This window comes from Pecten maximus, chromosome 6, assembly GCF_902652985.1.
Source record: "Pecten maximus chromosome 6, xPecMax1.1, whole genome shotgun sequence".
NCBI classification, from domain to species: Eukaryota; Metazoa; Mollusca; class Bivalvia; order Pectinida; family Pectinidae; genus Pecten; species Pecten maximus.
Genome location: NC_047020.1, coordinates 38,355,947 through 38,378,121, shown reverse-complemented (window position 1 = coordinate 38,378,121; position 22,175 = coordinate 38,355,947). Strand labels below are relative to the sequence as shown.

The 22,175-nt window shown below is 34.3% G+C and overlaps 1 protein-coding gene across 1 annotated transcript; it reads left to right on the top strand.

Moving 5' to 3' along the window:
* Window positions 1–9,875: 9,875 nt before the first annotated feature.
* LOC117329718 lies at window positions 9,876–14,528 on the top strand. The gene is made up of 2 exons (XM_033887808.1): window positions 9,876–10,160; window positions 10,488–14,528. The coding sequence occupies exon 2, from the start codon at window positions 10,495–10,497 to the stop codon at window positions 11,500–11,502; it is 1,008 nt and encodes a 335-aa protein (XP_033743699.1). The 5' UTR covers window positions 9,876–10,160; window positions 10,488–10,494; the 3' UTR covers window positions 11,503–14,528.
* Window positions 14,529–22,175: the final 7,647 nt, after the last annotated feature.

The following is a 22,175-nucleotide window of genomic DNA, read 5'->3' as shown; positions in this document are numbered from 1 at the left end:
CATTATGTTCGGCATCCCTCAATATCCCTATTTACCGATCATTGAAATCAAACAACATCTATATTTCAACCAATCAGAAGCCTCCGTATGGTTGCTATGACAAAGAAACCCATTCAGTTGATTTTGCAGTCCCCTAATACCCCTACATTACATTTCATCAAAATCAGACAATATCTCAAATTGGACCAATCAGAGGCCAGGAAATGGCGGTCACTTTGTTAAAAAGTGAAAGTGAAGTAACGAGAGTGACCGTTGTCCCATGATGTACCTACATTGTACATACCAAATTTCATCAAAATCGGACAATATGTAAATTTGGACCAATCAGAGGCCAGGAAATGGCGGCCATTTTGTTAAAATGTGGAAGTGAGGTTACGGGAAGAAGAAGAAGAAGTTGCAACATTGACAAGCCTTCCAGGACGGGAGTTATCCTCAAGGTTCCTTCGGCTGCGCTTAAATCCGTCACCAACCTTTTCACTGTAGCATATGAAGGGGCATCTTTCCCCCATTTTGCTACAATATCATTATGGATATCCTTAGGTGTTAAACATTTTTATGTAAATATTGGATCACTGCTCTTTCACCGATTTTGTCCATTTTGCAAAAGACGCATGTCTTGTTTACTCTAGAGTGCTACCTCGTCGATATAAATGAGACCAGTCCTTGGGTACACGGCCCTATAAAAGAGCAACCTTGAGTAACTCCTTCAATACGAAGTTCATAACATATCAACCATCCCTCGTAGATTGTCAGCACCATGTTAAAAGCTAATACATTGTACATGTACCTTCTTTAATGCGCCTTCGTAGTCAATGTTTTGTAGTGCAAATTTAAAACTGAAATGTTATTTTTCACACATTTATCAAATTAAACACATTTTTGATAACCTATGGCATAACAGACTTGATCTGAAGGTGGAAAGATCCTTTTAGCTAATAATCAGGTCTGATGAAATGCTAAATCAACTTTTGGAGAAATCAAATCATGGGTTGTTGGAAATGACCTCAAATGTTACGAATAAATATCTATTGTAAGGTCATATCTACGTGTTTTTTTGTGTGTTAAACTGCCAAGTCTAATTACGCTGATTACCTAGCCATACCTACTGTCATAATGCGGGTGTATCAGGTATAAAGGTTTAAGCGGAAGTTAAATTACAACAGAATTCTATCGCTCGCACAAAGGTTCGGCCACTGTTTGACAAACTGTGTATTCACATGTAGTTGACTTGAAACCAGACCGTAGAGGCATGACATCCTTGAGGAGGACCCAGAGTGAACGGGCGTATTCTAGACAGAGGTACGACACAGCTACCACTGATGCTAATGTTGAACAATGGCCTGGAGTGAAACAAGCATGGCAGAAAAACAAAGACGCAGAAAACGGCGAAATCAGAGAAGAAGAAAGAAAAAACATGCTTCGTCGTATAGTGTCATATGTTCTAAAAAAACTGAGATTGAAAAGAAAAAATCGACGACAGGTAGATGTGTGTGTAGAAGATGTGGTAAGCAAGTTCTCTAAAGGCTCAAATAATTCGGTCTATTATTCTGTCGCTAGTAGCGCCACTCTTGAAGAAAATGTAGCTCTCAAAAACAAGCTAAAACAAAAAGACGAAGAAATTGAATACTTACACCAGAGAATTAAAGAACTGGAGACACAGCAAAGTGTGCGGTACTCGGAAAGCAAGAGTAGTTTTATTATCAATGAAGCGAGCGCTGTAAGCATTCACGTTGGTGAAGTTATAGATCGCTGTCTAACAGCTCGGAAGAACCACGGCAATCATAAATATTCATATCAGTGAGGATAGGAGGATCAATGAATATTCATATCAGTGAGGATAGGAGTATCAATGAATATTCATATCAGTGAGGATAGGAGTATCAATGAATATTCATATCAGTGAGGATAGGAGTATCAATGAATATTCATATCAGTGAGGATAGGAGTATCAATGAATATTCATATCAGTGAGGATAGGAGTATCAATGAATATTCATATCAGTGAGGATAGGAGTATCAATGAATATTCATATCAGTGAGGACGGGAAACCACATTACTTTGAGTAAAAATCATATCAGTGAGGATGAGAAACATTTAAAAACTATAGCACACTTAACACAACATATCCGTAAAACAGGAAATTAAATCCGCTTTATGGCTATTTTGTCACCTAGGCAGTGCCAGGTAATTTGTATTCTATCGTTTTATCATGACACAATGTACATGTACCCACAACCACTTAAATGGTCAATAGAAATGTATTTAATGGCGGTAATTTTACTACAAGTTGGATTTGCAGTTATTGATACCATACAGTTAGTAGTGTCAATACTCCTATATAGTAATTATAATTTTTATGCGCCTTCGTAGAGTCAATGTTTTATGTTTTGTTATTTTAAAACTGTGATGCTTTTCCACACATTTATCAAATCAAATACACTGTACGTTATATTTTCGATAAACTATGGCATATCAAAATCAATTCCACGGGTGGAATAACCCGTTTAGCTAATATATAGGTCTGATGTAAGACTTGTCTATTTTTAGAAACAAAATACGTCATGGGTTGTTGAAAATGACCTCATTTAATGATATTAGAAGAAATAAAAAAGACAAAAGACAATGTTTTGTGATTTGAAATGTTGTATTTAAATTATTTAGTATAATATCAGATTAAGTAGGTAGTTATATTTCCCGACATTACGAGGTTGTTATAATGTATTACTTAAAATATCATTGTTGTTGTAATGCACGTGAGTTATTAATATCATGTTGACATATAAAAACACCGATCTTATAATACTAGATTATTATTGTAAACCAGAGGACTACTTACCAAATATATATGTATATATATGTGTGTCTGACAAATGCGCTAGGTACACGGTTTCTTATCAATGTGATATTTGGTTATTGATGACTGATCTGTCTCAACGATTATTTACATAAATGTGACGTCATATTTGGCAGACGTCCAATTATATATGTGCAAATGTACAGGTACAGTTTAAATGAAATTGCTTTATATTCCTTTGACAGTACTTATTAAGAAGACCGTTTTTTCTACTTTGCCATGAATCAACGGCCAGTGTTAAACACTATGTCAGTTTATACAAACTACCTCTTTGATTTTAGCTTTTATGACAAAGTTGAATAAAAATCAACTATTCATCTACTCTTTCCTGACAACTCATTCATATTGACGGTATCTCTTTAGGGAACTCTAGTAAACTACACAGGCAAAATGTCTAGAGGTAAATTTGACCTGAAAAAATATTGATCTGAAAATGAAGTCAATGTCACATGAAGAATTTTTCAGGTCAATTCTAGGTCAAGAATTCGACCTGAAATTGACCTGAATTTGACCTTGATTTTTTTTCGTGTCAAATTCTGGTCAGTATCTGGTCAAATTCAGATCAATTTTTTATATGAATTCACTATTTTGCTCTTTTTAGGCCAATTTTGACCTGAAAATATTGACCTGAACTTGACCTAAATTTGACTTGAAATGACAGAAAACATTTTGCCTTTGTAAATGACAATGAGAGGAAAGTCAGGATACTCTGTCCCTGTTCGGTTATCGCAGTCCAAAGAATGTCATTGTTATTAAATGGTCATTCAAATTGACAGATAAACTCTTTCAAGTTCACAGTTTTTCATTATTCGACATTTTTTTTAATGATATATAAATCAATGCATTTACTTAATACAAGCGGCCCAGAGGACCTGTATCGCTCACCTGGTTGATTTGAGCAAAGGAACAGGAACTAAGTTTTTCGGGGTGGGGAAAGACCCCCAGGGCTAATTGTTTTTATCTTTAGTTATCGTCTGATGCCCAGCAATGTCTATATACCGTTATGGGGTAGGGATCTCAGCGGTTTAAAAAAAATAACAAAGGATCAAAGTCTTCAGGGGCGGGGAAGATTCCTGAGCTTACATGTATGTTTAGAGTATGAATGTGTTTATCTTTTGAATCCAAGTCACCTAGGGATATCGATATTAACACTTAAATATAAATGCTTAGTTCCAGAGAAGAAGTCGTTGATATCAATATTGCCAAATGGACCACTTTTGGCCCCGCCCCTCAGGCCCCTGAGAGGTCAGACCCATTATTTGTATCAATTTGAATCCTATCCAAGCCATCTAAGGATGTTAGTACATAAATATCAATGTCATACAATGTTTATTACTTAGTTCCAGAGAAGGAGTCGCTATTATCGATATTGCCAAATGGTCTCCTTTTGGCCCCGCCTCTCAGGCACCTGGAAGGCAAGCACCATCATTCATCTAAATTTGAATCCCAGCAACCTAGGATGCTTCCTATCAAATTTGGTTAAATTCTGATCAGTCGTTAAGACGAAGAAGTCAATTGTTGACGGGCGGACGTCGGATTGCACGACATGACATATCTGCCCACCTACATGGAAAATTTTTAGTGAAGGAATTACATACCTAAAATTAAAGACAATTGATGATACCGGTCCCTTGGTTGTCTGCATAACTGAGTAGGCCCACATTTATGTAATCGGGTGATAGTTAACCCATGAAAACTTTCATTATCAGGATTATGATACTAGATGTTTGTTTTAGATTGTAAACCAAAGGCCTTTGTACGATTACATGATTATGCACACACAATTATCTACCAAATGCACTTGGCACATACATACTTTTTGAATCGATCTTTGGTTAGTGATCACAACCTTGACGGTAGGACACGATATATGACAAGAGCTATGTCCACAATACGGTGCTGTCAGATTTGGCAAATGTCCAGTTGTATGCGCGCACAGGTATTGCAGTGTAAAGCACTTTGTTTTGCATTCCCTTGAGAGTTTAAAATGATAGTCTCGGTGTTTAGGACTTTTGACGTATATTAAGTGATTTTCTACAGCGGTAGTTTAATATAACGGTTTTATATTTCATTTGATACTGAAACTGAATTTAGGAAACAAGAAAATGTCAGGTGCTTCGCATGTCGACCAATTGGAGGAGATAAATCTTATATACGGGTGCTCGGGTTGTTAACATACTCGCCATAGACCAGGAAGGTTTGAAATATATTCATCGATCGGACGTCATAAAGGTATGAGGCCAATGAATTAATTAGCCAATGATGTTTATTAATTTCCCATATTCCCATGCAGATAAATTAATGATAAGATAATTTGACCAAAGGATTAGATTATAGCGGGACTACCGACCAGCATTTATTACATTGAAGTGCCTTTTTTCTTTAAAAAAATCCTTGAAATCCATTTAACTAAAAATATTAGTTGCATTACAATGCAAACAAGAAGCCTTCCTCTTTGTCATTCTCATTTTCAAAGTAACTGGTTTGTGAAAGCTACGCCGACAACACATAAAGGGAGATAATTAGTATAATGACGTAGTAAGAATGCTGTTTAAGTTGGTATTTCACAGTGACGTCTACCGTAGAAATTCAGTTTGTGTTTATAGTAGTAATTCAGAATGACATATTTAGTAGTGATTCAGTTTGTGGCTTACAGTGGTAATTCAGAATGACGTATTTAATAGTAATTCAGTTTGTGGCTTATAGTAGTAGTTCAGAATGATGTACGTATATAACAGTTATTCAGAATGACGTATATAGTAGTAATTCAGGTTGATGTATTTCATGGTAATTAAGAATGACGTTGATATTAGTAATTCAGAATGACGTTTGTGGTAGTAATTTAGAATTACGGTTATCGTAGTAATTCAGATTGTAGAAATTCAGATTTTATTCTGTTTCATTTCAGCTACCATCATAACACAACAGTAAAACAACATGGCTACCAACCAACTATCCATGCCGGACCTCCGGGATATTACACAAAACGGAGAGCTACAAAACAATCGTCTATTTAAGACAAGATCTGTTGCACATATGCATGAAATGATAGATGAAATGAGAGATGATGACGACGAAAAGTCAAAGGATGCATTCAGCTCTCAGATTAAACTGAAGACAAAGAAAAGACGTTTATTGAAACACAAGAGCAAGGTTAGTGACATGGAATCTCCAAGAAATGAGGGGAAAAAAGAAAAAAAGTCAATCAAGCAGCACATTAAAGGCCTTTTTACGCGAAAACGAATTAAGAATTCTTATAATCTACCCACACCACAAGGTGAGAATTCTTTGAACTTCACGCAACACTTTACGAAAGATAGTGGTAAAAGAAAAAAACAAAAACACAACAAAAGACCATGACTCTATCACAGAAAATCCGGTTGAAGATAGAGCTATCACCTCGTGTGAACGTACTTGCGAGTGTGAATGCATCAAGCAACTTGAAAGACAATTGCTTCAAGTGGAAAATGAAAAGTCAGCAATGGAAATGGAAATGATGAAAACAATTGAAAAGCAACAAAAGGTGATATCAGAAATGACGGATACATTGACAGAATTTGCACAAAACGCACGGTATGTGAAGATGTCTAGGTGCCAGAATGTACAGGTAGGATTCAGTGTCTGCGACCCAAAGGAGATTCTTGAACCAGTACGTATGATCCTAGACGGACTATGCAAAAACAGCGAGGAGGTCAAGGTAGGTTGTGCTATGCATAGTTTCTCTATTTCTAAGTTTATTTTTTATCCCTCCGCCAAGACAGTTTTCAAACCTGATCTCGATTTAAACATGAATAAGTGAATGCTGTGTTTTTTTCAAACAGAGGACGGGGAAAAATATCTTGGAAAAGTTGTGGACATGGAAAATACGTCGAGTAAAGACAGATCGCAACAGGAAAATGATATGAAGTATTTGCGTGAGAGATTAGAGCAATTGCTTGCACCATTGGAAGACGACTCCTCTGAGAATGCAGATGATTCTTTTATCCAGGATGACTATTGTGCTCCTAGAGTGTCCATGTTTTCGTCCCAGCAAAGCTTATCTGGCTCCAGGAACTGTGTGGTTTGGGGACCTTCTGATGTCATCAGTGACGTCTCCTGCTGTCAGCATGAAATATTGAAGTTGCTGGCCAATATGGATGCACGTCTGAAGAGTGCTGAAAGGAACACTGGGAGATTTTATGGCCTTGACAATATTATTTATAAATTGCATACCTTACTCATTGATTTTGGAAAACTTGAGTGCGAAAGATCTTTTGCTCACCAGACGAAAGTGTAATAAGGAAAGGAATTTACCAGACACATTTTTTAAGAACACAGGTAATTAAAGCAGAAATACCTCCCGTGGAACAATGTTATGTTCATTTTTAACAGAAAAATAAACAAAAACTAATAATCTAAACGACCCTAAGAAAATGTTCAAAAAGAGAACGTTGTTGATGTAAAACTTGATATTAAGACTTCTGAATATTTGATTTAATTTTAACTGTGCATTGTTAATGCATACTTGGTATCTAAGGTTGTCTTTAAATTTTTGGTAGTTTCCATGTTATCCATAATATCCTCCATGGTTTTGATTTTGCAGAGATTCGAACATACATTTTGTATCATTTAATTGTTCGATATTTTCACACAAATGATTGATTCTATCGATGATATCGGTTTTTTACTGGCTTCTTCTGATCTTGCAAGGCCATCAACCGGTTGCTCTGTCAAAATATGACGTCACAGAACCAATGCATGATAACGATAAGATCAACAGGCGTTGCTCTATCGAAACATGATGTCGACCTAATGGCGACTGATTTTGTTAAGATCTGCATACGGTTATGTTATCAAAATGCAACGTCACAGCGTTCATGACTGATTCCGGATACATCAGCAGACGGCTTTTCTGTCGAAATATGACGTCATAGTATTGATGACTGATTTTGTGAAAATCAACATACGGTCATCATCAAAAGATGATGCCACAGTATTAGTTATTTCAGAACTTTATATATATATGTTTTCATTTTTGCAATTGATGCAATGCTATTTTATTGTTTTCCCAATTCCTAACTTAAAATAGTCTATGCAATATCTGATAAATATCTGCTATATTGATGTCACTCTTTATGCCATACTGGACACACCTTATTACAATTGCTGAATTCTAATATGGAAAATATTTTGTCATTCATTACTTGATAATTACCGCCTCAAGAAAATAAAAAATCTAACGTAGTTTTTGAAATAAGTACGCCCAAGTCAGGTTCACTTCCACAAAGGAACATACAGGATATGTCCTCTGGATGCATTTTATTCCCATAAAAATTAAACTGATTTTTAACATTACCATTGTCTGAGGTATGCCGAGTATCATAGCGAGGACATCGCTAACAAAAATTAAGATATAATTTCATCAGAAATGAAGTTAGTAAAATGACCAGTAGCAATTTCTAATAATGCAAAATCTTAAGATGATTTAATACATTTATTTGTAAATAATAAAATGAATATAGCTTTATAAACAAAATAGCAAAATATTTTTCGGATATATTAAGATTTATTAAAAAAAGAATGAAATATGTTTATCATGCTTGATAAATACCGACGTCCAAAGAGAACAGGAGAGAGATAATTCTCTTATGAGTTGGATTTAAAACAAACCATGCCTTTATATAGAAACACCTGTCGATAAGTGGTTGAATATGTCCTATTTTTAGAATGAAAATTCCAAACCGGAAGCACACATGTCTATATAGACGTATACATAATGTACCCGTTATCAACATGACTATACCTATCGAACTGTACTCAAACTGTGATATACTGGCAGATATGTACAGCAAATCATGTTACTATTGTCAAACCTTTTGATTGAATTCATATAGATATCGACAAAACGCCTACTATGTATACATGTATATGTATGTGTGTGTGTGTGTGGGTGGGTGTGGACAAAATGTACCCGTCATCGACATTAATAGACTTATCGTACGATATATACTGGTCAGGCGGAAAACGATTCTTGTGTATATATAATTTAGGTCAGTAGAAGTTCCCATACAAGATTTTGATTCACGCTTTCCTATCACGCTCGAGAACCTTTCAATAGATAAATGATAGATTTTAAAGTTTCAAGTCCATTGACGTTCAATAGCATACATCACCAGGTTTTGCTATGGCATTATAATTAGCGGCGATTATTCGCTTCATATAATCAATATTATATATTGTTGTTCTGGCGGTACGTGTTTCCTGTCAGAAGGTGTTATATAGAAAGGAAATTATCTTAATGGTTAAAGTGCTGTTGTTATGTTGCCAGTAGAAAGTTTTCTTAAGTTAGTAACAAAGGCCTTTTATTTTTGTTAATAATTTTTTACTATGAATATTTTGTTGCTGTTTAATTTCTCAAAAAACGCAACTGGTAGTAGATTTCCATAATAAAAATATGTAAAATTTTCTAATAAAAATATTTTGTCATTGGAGTGATTGTATGTTATATTTCATAATGAAGTCGGTTTAACAGTTGCTTTGTTATTGTATTGTATGGTGGTGTGACGATATATACAACATAAATACACTTTTGTTGAAACACCGAATTAATGTCATATTCCTGTTTGCACATTTCTATCATCCTTGTCGATAATTGATAATAAATTGATAATTTCACAACTCTAGTTGTATATTTCAACATTAGTAGTTTCAATATTAGTTTTGAAATAAATACTAGATTGAATATTAATTTATCTTCCATTGTATTCATCTATAAACATATATCAAATACTTAGATATAAGTAACGTTCAGTTTATTTCAAACGACAGTCGTGTACTGTAAGGGTGAAAGAGTTAGTACATGTATATAATACTGCTTAAATATCACATACTGGGATTATAATCCCATGTTAAAATAGTAACAGGTATATAATAGGCAAAGGAAAACATTCAGGCGAGCAAGACTTTCATGTGAGCTTGTTTGTTTTCATATGTAAATCATTACATCTGATATCCTAATGTAAATGATAGCTATATTTAGAATCACCATCTGGGTAACCACTGCGACTGGTAAGAGGACCGGACGTGTATGCAAAGAAAAATTAACCTATCCCAGGTAGTACGTACTAGATAAGTACAACAATGTAAATTCACCGACCATCTCTCCTAGATATCAATGAATACTATCTATGAAGGTGGGAATTCTGGACATAAGCTGTTGAATCAGACAGCGTCGACTGTTGTTTCAATGTGACAGATTGTTGGTGTTAACATGGATATCAAATGATAGCCCGGTTCACACTATCAGGACACCCCAGACATTTACAGGTGAGTTGTTATATTTTGTCGCTTTTGTTTGTTATGCCTACATTTAAAGTTTATTTTGATAATTTGCCGAATGTTCAAACAATATATGGGAATCATTGTATATTCTGAACAAGGAAAGGAAAATTACAAATGGCCGCCCTAGTTATAAATAGAACCACGCAAACACATATTGATTACTTTTGATGGACTTATTACATGAAGACGTCAATTTTTATGAATTATTTCTTTGTAATATATATAGTATATTGTTTTATTTGTTGTAGAGAAAATAATCCAGCGTCAATGTGAATAAACCTTTAAAACAAGCATTCTTATTTTGGCTTTTAGGTTTGAGATGCAGAAACGAGTACATTCCCTTCCATGGAAGCGAATTTCTAAGAATGAAATTCGACGAATTGAATTTAACGACGGAGATGAAGAGCATGTCCGACCAAAATCGAAATCGTTGGAAGACCATAGAAAGGAAGCCCCTTCAGTCTTCAAACCAAAATGGATGAGATCTTCCGACGAGTGCCAGAAAATATCTCGAATGGTCAAGATTAAACGATGGCTGCTGCAACCTACACGCCCGAAACACCATAAGAAAAAACATAGCACTTGTGAAAAAGAACAGCTAATAGTAAGTGTCATAGATTACAAAATTGGACTGGATAATCCGGGATTTGTCGATGAAGAAATCGAAGGAGACCTTGTTGAGTCTGGTTTGACGCCATTTAATGAAATTCTCGATACAGAAAATGATGCTTCAAAATCGCCTGTGCATGGTGATCTTCAGCTCATTGATATTATGTCTGATTTTGGTGACAACGGTACAGCAAAAGGACAAACACTGGAAATAAACTGGCCAGATCTTGGATATGTCTGTGGAATACAAGACACTATTTGTCTCCTGACAAGAAATGACGTCATCGCGCAGGAAGTTAGGGTATCAATGTTGGAGCTCGAAAGTATTCCTTCAGCAGTACCAACTTTATCCCTGTTGGATTCAGATCAGGAGGGATGTTCTGCGTTTTCCGGAGGATGCAACAACAAAGAAAATGAATATGACGTCACAAATTACAACCAGTTGAAAGTGACTAATAAGACTGTCACGCAGAGACTCCTCCGGAAGGAGAAGAGGAACCATTTTCTGATGCGAAGACAATGGGATATGACAGAGACATTGGTAAACCAGACAAAGACAATCACTAGACAGGAAGAATGTATAGAAATGATGGACAGAAGAATATATAAACTAGAGAGCAAGCTGAAGAAATTGAAGGAAAAACCTTCAGTTGTAAACCAATATTATAATGTAGGCAACGCTGAATTGGTTTCAATATCAGGTGGCAGAGATAACTAAAAACAAGAAAAATCTTAAAGGTAAAGATGTTTTCTCATCTAAATCCATTTGACTATATTTCCTGTATTACCAGGGCTAAATTATTTCTTAATGGATTTAAAAGTAGTATCTCGGTACTAAATCAGTTCATAATCATTCATTTAAAAATCACTTCCGAAACTCTTCACACAATGCAGTTAACAGTTAATCTACAACATAATCCCAGCTTAATTGTTTTGTGAGAACATCGGCTTGAAAGCTGAATGACTCGATTTTAATCAATAGCCAAGTCCTCAAAATACTGACAATTACATGTACATTTGTAAACGTGACACTCCGTTTATCTGGAACGTTGAGACACGTGGGTTTAATTGTTTGCATCACTACAACCATATTGTCAAACTAGTACAACTTGGAAATAAGCAAAGGAGCTTATCCTAAGGATAAGGACATTTAACAAAGGATTCATTTTTTATGCGATGTAATTTGATTATCATTTTGATTTTAATCCTTCCTCGCAATGGCTGAGGATACACAGTCATCTCTTTGATAGCATTTTGTTTTAAAAGTGTGAAAACACCTTAGACGAATGATTGTTTCAATGAAACAATGTCTACCGTTATTATTTGTAGTTCATCTGAAGTAACTGAAGTAACCGAAAACATCTTAAATTATTACATTTAAAATCACAAAGAATCTTATTATAAAATGATGCCATTTGTTAACGAAACGACAATAAGTACTGATGACGAAAAGCAAAATATATACCATCAAATAGTCATTAATTTCTAAAAAATCTTTATATTTTGCGACCATGGTTTAATTTTAACGCCATGAGGTAAGATGTGTCGTAGTTCCTGGGCTCGATGCAATGAATCATTACATACTTATTACAGATTGTCTAATTATAGAAAAATGTACTAACGGAAACTTCCCATCATAAGTGCTTGAATGTATGGGATATGTGGTATGGTTCCTACCTCTCCTATCATAAATAGAATGATTCACATGAGAAAATTAGAAATTTGAAATTAGAATAGGATTACAAATTTAAATATATGTAATATATTGATATATTACTTGGTAGTAGTGTGAATGTTACTCTTTGATATGTTAATTCTTACATATTTCACATTCAGTCCATGTGTGGGACATTGTAGACATATTGACCCAGATATTGGATCAACATCAAAGTAGGCCAGCATGAATCAATTGGGACTCCCCAATGAAATCTATATTGTAAATAATAATATCACTACTCTAGATAAGTACAATGTATACTACTTTATCTTCACAGAGAAAAACAAGACATAACTTGACACTAGACAGTCAGTTATAGTATCTTATTTATTTCAGAGACAATACTATCATTGTTATTCAGGGATAACATAAAACTACCTCTTAATCCAAAAGATTGTCCTATGTAATAGAAAATACAACTATTCTTAGTACTACACTAGGACTAGAATTGTTAACACGTATAGTCTTAACATACTTATAAAGGGGCTTGTAAGACATCCATATCGGACTACCTTATTTTGTGATAACAGAATTGACATGTAGGCATATACGTGAACAGGCATACATGTCCTGGTTTATAAAAATGAAACTGAAATGAAAACATATTAAGGGAGTTGTGAGTAGGATGAAGTTAAAGGTACGATTAAGTACATATTAAAAAACCCATTAATAATAATGATTAAAAAAAAACAACAACAGTGCTTGTCATGTTTAAGACTATCATATCTCATTCATATTATTACCTCATTAGTGTATATTTACAGGACACAGGTGAGTAAACAAGTTACTGAATGGGTCACACACGGACGTCTGTGTGTTGTAACATGAGCTTTAAATGTATGTGTGTACGTGGGGTGAGTCAGTCGGTGTATTGACGATTATATCACCAATATTCCCGCCGAAATTGCACTCGGTTTAACAATTACTAGTTTTACGGGATCAAGGACGTGATTTAAATAAGATGACCAAATCGAAAACCTTTTGAAATTTTTCGAATTAACATTTCAACATTTTCGGTCCGAGATCCCAATTCGAAGGCAAGCTTTGTGTTAGATAGGATAACATAGTACTATCTAAATGTAAGTTCAAATCCGGATAAAAATAATGTTTTCCTTACTCCGAAGAGGTCCTGTTTACCAATCCGGATAATCCGTTATTCCGGATATAATGGTGCTAGTCAGGTTTAATCTCAGTTGTTTTTTCATTATCATATTTTGTTTTGTTGTTATTTTGTTTCTGTCTATATCTTGTACTTATATACAGGCATGTAGATTTATTGTTGTTTACAGATTGAGTTTTGGTTTATTGGTGCTACCTATATGAAGTGATTTTGATAAAAATCAAATGAAAAATATAGGTTCAGTTATGGTGAAACTAAGTCAACAAAATAAACACATAGTCAAAAAGAAAGCATTATGTAATGATGTAGACAAAAGAAATGGTGTTCAATTTTATTTCCAATTGTGAAACTTTGCATTCACAATTAACGTAAAATTAAATTTAATAAGAAAAACGTAAAGGCAACAAAATTCTTAAAAAATACTGATGAGTCAAAATTATAAAAATAATGAAACATATTTTACAATTGATATTAAAATGAGTTTTGAAATATCCCATTTCATTAACTGAGATTTTTATAATTGATATTAATTTTTGTTTTTTGTTTTTTGTTTTTGTTATTGTTGTTATAATGTGGTTGCATGTATATTAGAACTAATTGGAATGCTTTCCTCCCATCTCTTCTACAGTATGTTTGTGGGTTCATAACCTCATCATAAACATATTGAAGGTGCTAGCCATACATGTATATATTCTAGGTTAGACACATTTTTCATGAGCTTATATATAGTTCATGACATTTATATTGAATATGACAGCATAATACAACGTCATAACCTTTTAAAGTACATGCACTTAGTGTATGCTGGATAGTTTTACTCCAATGAACTGCCAGGATATTTTGATAGTACATGTGTAGTTGGTGACTACTCCACCGCAGAGTATACGTGGGCCTGTCACATGCCCCCCCCCCCCCCCCCCCCCCCCCCATCCATTGTCATTGTGATAACAGAATTGACATGTAGGCATATACATGAACATAGACAGTTAGGCATACATGTCCTGGTTTATAAAAGTGAAACTAAAGTGAAAACATATTAGGGACCAACCAACCAATTGTTTTCCCATATACTTTAGTGTTAACGTTTCGGAGTATTTCATTCAAATTCTTGAATTCAATATGACAATTATTGTTTATAACAAAAGTTAAGGGTCTGATATAACACCTAATCAAAAAAAAAGTTGGGTCCTTCAGCTCAAATTTTCTCCAGGGTAGCCATTTTGAAAATGGGTGAATTTCGCAGTAAAATTTCTCAAAAATCTTAAATGTTTACCTGTTAATTATTATTGCCTGAACTTTTGGGGAAAAAATCAATCGGACTTAGGAAATTTATATCAACATTTCTTATTGATAGTTACCTATCAGGCTACATATCTATATACCAGTGGCTGCCAGACATTTTATCCTTGGCTCAACTTTCTATACACATGGGCTGTTTCAAAAATATATTTTTTTCAATTGGCTGGTTGTTCCCTATTAAGGGAGTTATGAGCAGGATGTTAAAGGTCGGATTAAATACATATTCTAAAAAAAAACCAATAATAATAATGAAAAAAACCCGTAAAAAACAGCAACAATGTTTGTCATGTTTAAGACTATCATATTTCATTCATATCATTACTGCATTAGTACCCATTCAGTAACTTGTTTATTCACCTGTGTCCTGTAGGACACAGATGAGTAAACAAGTTACTGAATGGGTCACACACGGACGTCTGTGTGTTGTAACATGAGCTTTAAATGTATGTGTGTACGTGGGGTGAGTCAGTCGGTGTATTAACGAGTATATCACCAATATTCCCGCCGAAATTGCACTCGGTTTAACAATTACTAGTTTTACGGGATCAAGGACGTGATTTAAATAAGATGACCAAATCGAAAACCTTTTGAAAATTTTCGAATTAACATTTCAACATTTTCGGTCCGAGATCCCAATTCGAAGGCAAGCTTTAAATTTGTGTTAGATAGGATAACATAGTACTATCTAAATGTAAGTTCAAATCCGGATAAAAATAATGTTTTCCTTACTCCGAAGAGGTCCTGTTTACCAATCCGGATAATCCGTTATTCCGGAAATAATGGTGCTAGTCAGGTTTAATCTCAGTTGTTTTTTCATTATCATATCATGTTTTGTTGTTATTTTGTTTCTGTATATATCTTGTACTCATATACACGCATGTAGATTTATTGTTGTTTACAGATTGAGTTTTGGATTATTGGTGCTGCCTATATGAAGTGATTTTGACAACAATCAAATGAAAAATATGGTGTTCAGTTATGGTGAAACTAAGTCAAACTAAATTAACACGTAGTCAAAAAGAAAGCATTATTTAATGATGTAGACAAAATAACTTGTAATTTCAAAATTTTTATTTCCTATTGTGAAACTTTGTATCCACAATTAACTTAAAATTAAATCTTATAAGAAAAACGTAAAGGAAATAAAATTCTTAAAAAAAATACTGATGAGCCAAAACTATAAAAAAATAATGAAACATATTTTACAATTGATATTAAAATGAGTTTTGAACTATCCCATTTCATTAACTGAGATTTTTATAATTGATATTAATTTTGTTTTTTGTTTTTTGTTTTTGTTATCATTGATATAATGTGGTTGCATGTATATTAGAACTAATTGGAATGCTTTCCTCCCATCTCTTCTACAGTATGTTTGTGGGTTCATAACCTAATCATAACATATTGAAGGTGCTAGCCATATATATTCTAGGTCATGAGCTTATATATAGGTCATGACATTTATATTGAATATGACAGCATAATACAACGTCATAACATTTTAAAGTACATGCACTTAGTGTATGCTGGATGGTTATACTCCAATGAACTGCCAGGATCTTCTGTTAGTACATGTGTAATTGGTGACTACTCCTACGCACAGTATGCGTGGGCCTGTAACATGCTCCCCCCCCCCCCCCCCCCCCCTTTTTTTGTTTTACTGTTATCATTTAATTTTTTCAACGGACGAAGTGTTTTTAAAAATTTGCAAACGCTTATTATCCAACCTGGAGACTCAAGTATACCAGACTAACACAACACCGAATGAGCTGAAGTGAATGTTCCCTTAGCCGAGTCGGTAAGGAGCTGCAAGATTTTCCTTAGCCGAGTCGGTAGGGAGCTGCAAGTATTTAACAGAATCCTATAGTAATACGGTATCTATAAGGGAGCAGCAGAATGTTTCAATGAGTGTGATGATTGGTTTTCTTGCTTATTTAGCATAGTAAACATGGAAATCAGTCATAACTGTTGGAAAATAATCATACCATCTTTAAAAAAAATTGCCTTTGTTATTGCTTTAGACATATGTTGTTTGCCTTCATTCAGGATTGATAAAGATTTTCTTTGACATTTATTTTACGTTTCTGTTTTATTTTAAGAATATAAGATGAAACCACAACTAATGCTGAAATAGAAGCAATACGTATGCTTTAAATGTAGAAATCTCTGGATTTGATTCTACAGTATCAAGTTAAACATTTAAATGTCCATGACGAATATATGATATCACAGCATTGCTTAGTATTTTGATTCCCGCCATATTTAAGAATAAGTTATTTATGAATTAAATATAATCATTGAAACTGACGGTGGCATGGTATGTTTTCACGTTTTTGCAAAGAATGGTCACGGAACACCTAATGAGTTATCTGCGAATCAGAAGAAGACAGAACTGGATTAAAAAATTTGGACACCATTGAGGGATAAAGGACATTATAGCGAACTAACATAAGCATAAACTTTATCACGTATTAGGAAAGGTCAAGTGATTAGTTGATAACAACATGATTGACAGGAAGTATGACGTAGCATCAAACACAGTGATATATAAATCTGATTTCTTTTTCATTACCGAAAATGCACACCTATTTGTTTAGCCTATCCTAATGATTTGGATATTTTACGAAGATTGCTTTTCGGCGATGAAACTCAATGTGTAATCTCGCCGTACCTACATTCTATTACTAAAATGATTGCTGGCATCTTGATAAAAAAAAGTGCGAATATCAAAAAAAAAAAAAAAAAAAAAATCAGACGAAATATTTTTTTTTAATTTTTAATACGTCTGTCGTAACCGTTTACAGTCTTATAAGGTAAATTTTGATTAAGGTAAGATCACCTATAAAGTAATTCTTAACTTAATGATTACATTTGCATGTAAGGTTACAATTATTTAGTCTATAACGTGATGCCGTTGGTAAAAAGATGTCAACATAGAAAAAATGTTCTATCAGACGCGTATTACATGAAAATGCTATAATGCATTCTTTTTCGGTGGATGATTTAATTTTAGATATATAAATGATTGAATCACCGTGATATCTGTAGTCAGTTGTTTAGCTCGTATTTGTGGTGTTAGTTGTATCGAAGTGTCTGGGGGCTAGTTTCGTTTCTTTGGGTGGCGGAATGATTTTTATGGAATTTAAAAAAAAGCCATCTGTCTATTCATAGAAAATATACCAATGGAATTTTCCTATCATTGGTGTTGAATGTTTGGTCCTTACTTCTCTAATATTATATATAGAACGATATTAACTGGTGTAAAATTGGAACAGAATCACAAAAGTGGGTTTCATGCCAGTGTTAAAGTATTTTAGATTCTGACACCATTCCCGTCCAGTCCGTGTTTAGGATATGATGGACTTACTGACCCAGACATTGGGTCAACATCAAAGTACACCAGCATGACTAATGGGGACTCCCCGATAATAGATATTGTAAATAATAGTATCATTTTTCCAGATAAGTACAATGTAGACTACGGTATCTTTACAGAGAAAAACATGACATAACGTGATACTATATGGTCAGTTATAGGATCTTTCATAGTTCAGAGAAAGTATAAAGGATTAAAAAAAGACTTTATCTTAATCTAAACTTTTTATCTAATTTAATACAAAATACCCTTATCACAAAGTTCTAACTATACAAAGATGATATAAACACTGTATAAACGAGTAGATCTAACAAAGACCTAACAAAGATGAAGGGTTTAGTATGACAACGTATGTAAGTCAAAATAGACCGGTACAGTATGTATACATGTCATGTTTTATCAATCTCTAAGGAGAAATAAATTGAAACTGAAACCAACACAGGTTAAAGGGGCTATAAGTAGAGTTTAAGTAAATTTAGATGATTATTGTTTTTATTTGTTTATTTTTTGAAATGCTGAAAAACGTAATTGTTATGATTTGCTTATGATACATCATTTATAACGGGCCCCGGTGGCCAAGTGGTTAAGGTGTCCCGACACTCTATCACTAGCCCTCCACCTCTGGGTTGTGAGTTCGAAACCTGCGTGTGGTAGTTGCCAGGTACTGACTGTAAGCCAGTGGTTTTTGTCCGGGTACTCCGGCTTTACTCCACCACCAAAACCTTGAAGTCTTTAAATGACCCTGGCCGTTAAAAAAAAAAAAGCAAACCAACAATAATTCATAATATTATTGATTAGTGTTTATCAACAAGACACATGTGAGTCAACTCAATGTGAAAAAGGTCACGGCTATGTGTTGTAATAGGGGTTTTAAATGTGTGTGTTGTATCATTGTGGAATCAGTAGTTTTATTTACGTGTAAAGCGACATTAATACGACCTCGATTGCTTTCAGTTTAAAAGTTTCCGTTTTACGGGACCAAGGACGTGAAATCAATAACATGACAAGGATTTGCATATCAGGTCACAACTAATTTTAAACCCAAATGATGCCGTTGGTAAAAAAAGATGTGGAAATGCGTACTGATGTCAAAATGGAATATATAACTATCAGACAATTATTCCATGAAACTAATCTTTTTCGGCAGATGATTTAATTTGATAACTATAACTTTTTTAATCACTATACTATCTAAAGTCGATATTTGTTTGCGTTCATTTGTGCTGTAAGGTGTATCTGGGGTGGGCGGAGTGAATTGTTATGGAATAATGCAATCTGTCTAATAATAGAAAATATGCTAATGGAAAATTTCTATCATACGTGTTGAATGTATGACGTACAATTTGGTCCTTTAATCTCTTATACTATATACAGAATGCTTAACTGGTGTAAAATTGGAACAGAAACACAAAAATGTGATATTACTTCATAGTCATGTCACAGTTAAAGTATTGAGGATTCTGACATCCTTTCCGTTGAGTCCGTCTTTAGGATATGATGGACATACGGACCCAGACATTGGGTCAACATCAAAGTACACCAGCATGACTAATGGGGACTACCGTATCTTCACAGAGAAAAACATGACATAACTTGATACTAGATGGTCAATTATAGTATCTTATTTATTTCTGAGACAATAGAAGTGCTGTGTAGGGATTAAATAAAACTACATCTGAAATAAAAAGCTTACACCTATCATACGTTCTTTAGAAAGACAAGCGTTGTTTACACGAATAGATTAGTGGTAAACACAGATTAGTGGGTTAGTAAAACAGGTCGTGACGCACTGCACTATTGTTTGATAACAAAACAGACAGGTAGGCATATATGTTCTGTTTATGAATACCTGAGGAGAAATCAATTGAAATAAAGCATGTAAAGGGAGGTAAGAGTAGCGTTTAGTGTAAAAGTAAGATTAAATTCATATTTCTAATTTCTTTTTAAATAATTCAATTATGATTGTTATGTTTGTGAATATTAATTCTCATTCGTGACATTGCCATATCTGTCTTCAGGTTTTTATTAACAAGACGCAGATGAGTAAACAAGTTGCTGAATGGGTCACACACGTGTACTGTTACATGATTTCTAAATATATATGTGTATTGGCGAGGTGAATATTAGGGTCTGTTGATGCCTATATTGTCAATAGTCTAGCTTACATTTCTTTTGGTTTAAAAGTCCTCGTTTTACGGAAACAAGGCCGTGATTTTAATTAGGTGACGAATGGTAATTTATAACCTTTTCTGAAAATGATTGAATGAATTAATCTACAAACTTTTGGTACCCGACATCCAATAACGTGGTAATATATTAAAAAAAAATGTTTTACTGGTATCACTGATAATACGCCTCAGGTGATCTGTGCAAATCAAAAAAGACATAACTTGATTTAATGTCTATTGTGACGTCACGAACGGTTAACGGAGTAAAGAGGATTGTGGAAGCCTCCACAATGTGCAGAATACAAAGATTTGACTTTACCACAAATAGTGAACTAATCTCGAGACATTCCAAAAAGGTATTTTCAGTTAAAAAAATAGTTTTGAACATGTGGGATGTAGGACATACCTTATATACTGGGGTTTGGTTTATTTTGTTTAACGTCCTATTAACAGCCAGGGTCATTAAAGGACGTGCCATACCCGGAGAAAAACCACCGGCCTACGGTCAGTACCAGGCAACTTCCCAACGCAGGTTTTGAACTCGTAGCCAGAGGTGGAGGGCTAGTGATAAATTGTCGGGACACCGTAGCCACTCGGCTGCCGTGTCCCCGACCTTATATACCGGTGCGCACACGTGGTATATCATGTATTAGGGAATGTTTACATGGTAACCATGCTAGTGACACGAAGTGTAACGTAACATCTAGAACCGGTCTTTTTTCAGCACCCGCAATGCCTAGGAAATTGTCAAATCGAAAGCATGATTAGAATAGTTATAATGGTAGAATAATATATATTGAAAACAAACAAAAGGACAGAATTATTATGATGTAGGATTTTCTTGTTGTTATTATAATGTTATCGATAATATTAGATAATCCTAAACTCGACAATTACTTTTGTATCATAGGGAATGATGATGAGATAGAAAGGTGCGTAATGATAAATCTGATGGAATATTGTCATGCATCATCAATAATTTAACGAGGACTTGTTCATGATTTATTTATATATAATGACAACTGACACCCATATTAAACACAGTATTCTAATCACACATATCATAAACATCATGAACGCATTTTATTGGGGTTTTTTACGGAACGCATCAACGTGGAAAAAAAAATCAATTCTAAATTTTAAAATTACTATTAGGCCTTATTTCCTTTACGTTACATATCTTATTTATATATCTATTACAATAGGAAGATATAGCGTCTACAGGGAAATGTTTAGAGCTCAGATTGCAATTTGAATAGCATTATCAATGCTACACTTTTATTAATTTATTTACTAGGGGCTGCGGTAGCCAAGTTGTTAAGGTGTCCCGACACTTTATCACAAGCTCTGCACCTCGAGTTGCGAGTTCGAAACTCACTTGGGGCAGTTGCCAGGTTCTGAACGTAGGTCGGTGTTTGTTCCCCGGGTAACCCGGCTTTCCTCCTCTTCCAAAACCAGGCATGACCTTAAATGACCTTGGCTGTTTTAAGGACGTTAAACAAAATAATACCAAACCAAGCCTGACAGAAAAGCAAAAGAAAAGGAGCATTTACAAATATTAAGTCTAAACACGCTGAAAGTTTGAGTCTGTCAACAGTGGAAGTCAGTACTTCACCATATTGGCAACCTGCCAAAGTATTTATAACATTGTTTCTTACACATGCGCACCGATGATACTGCATGTATATCTGTACTGTTTTATATGACATAA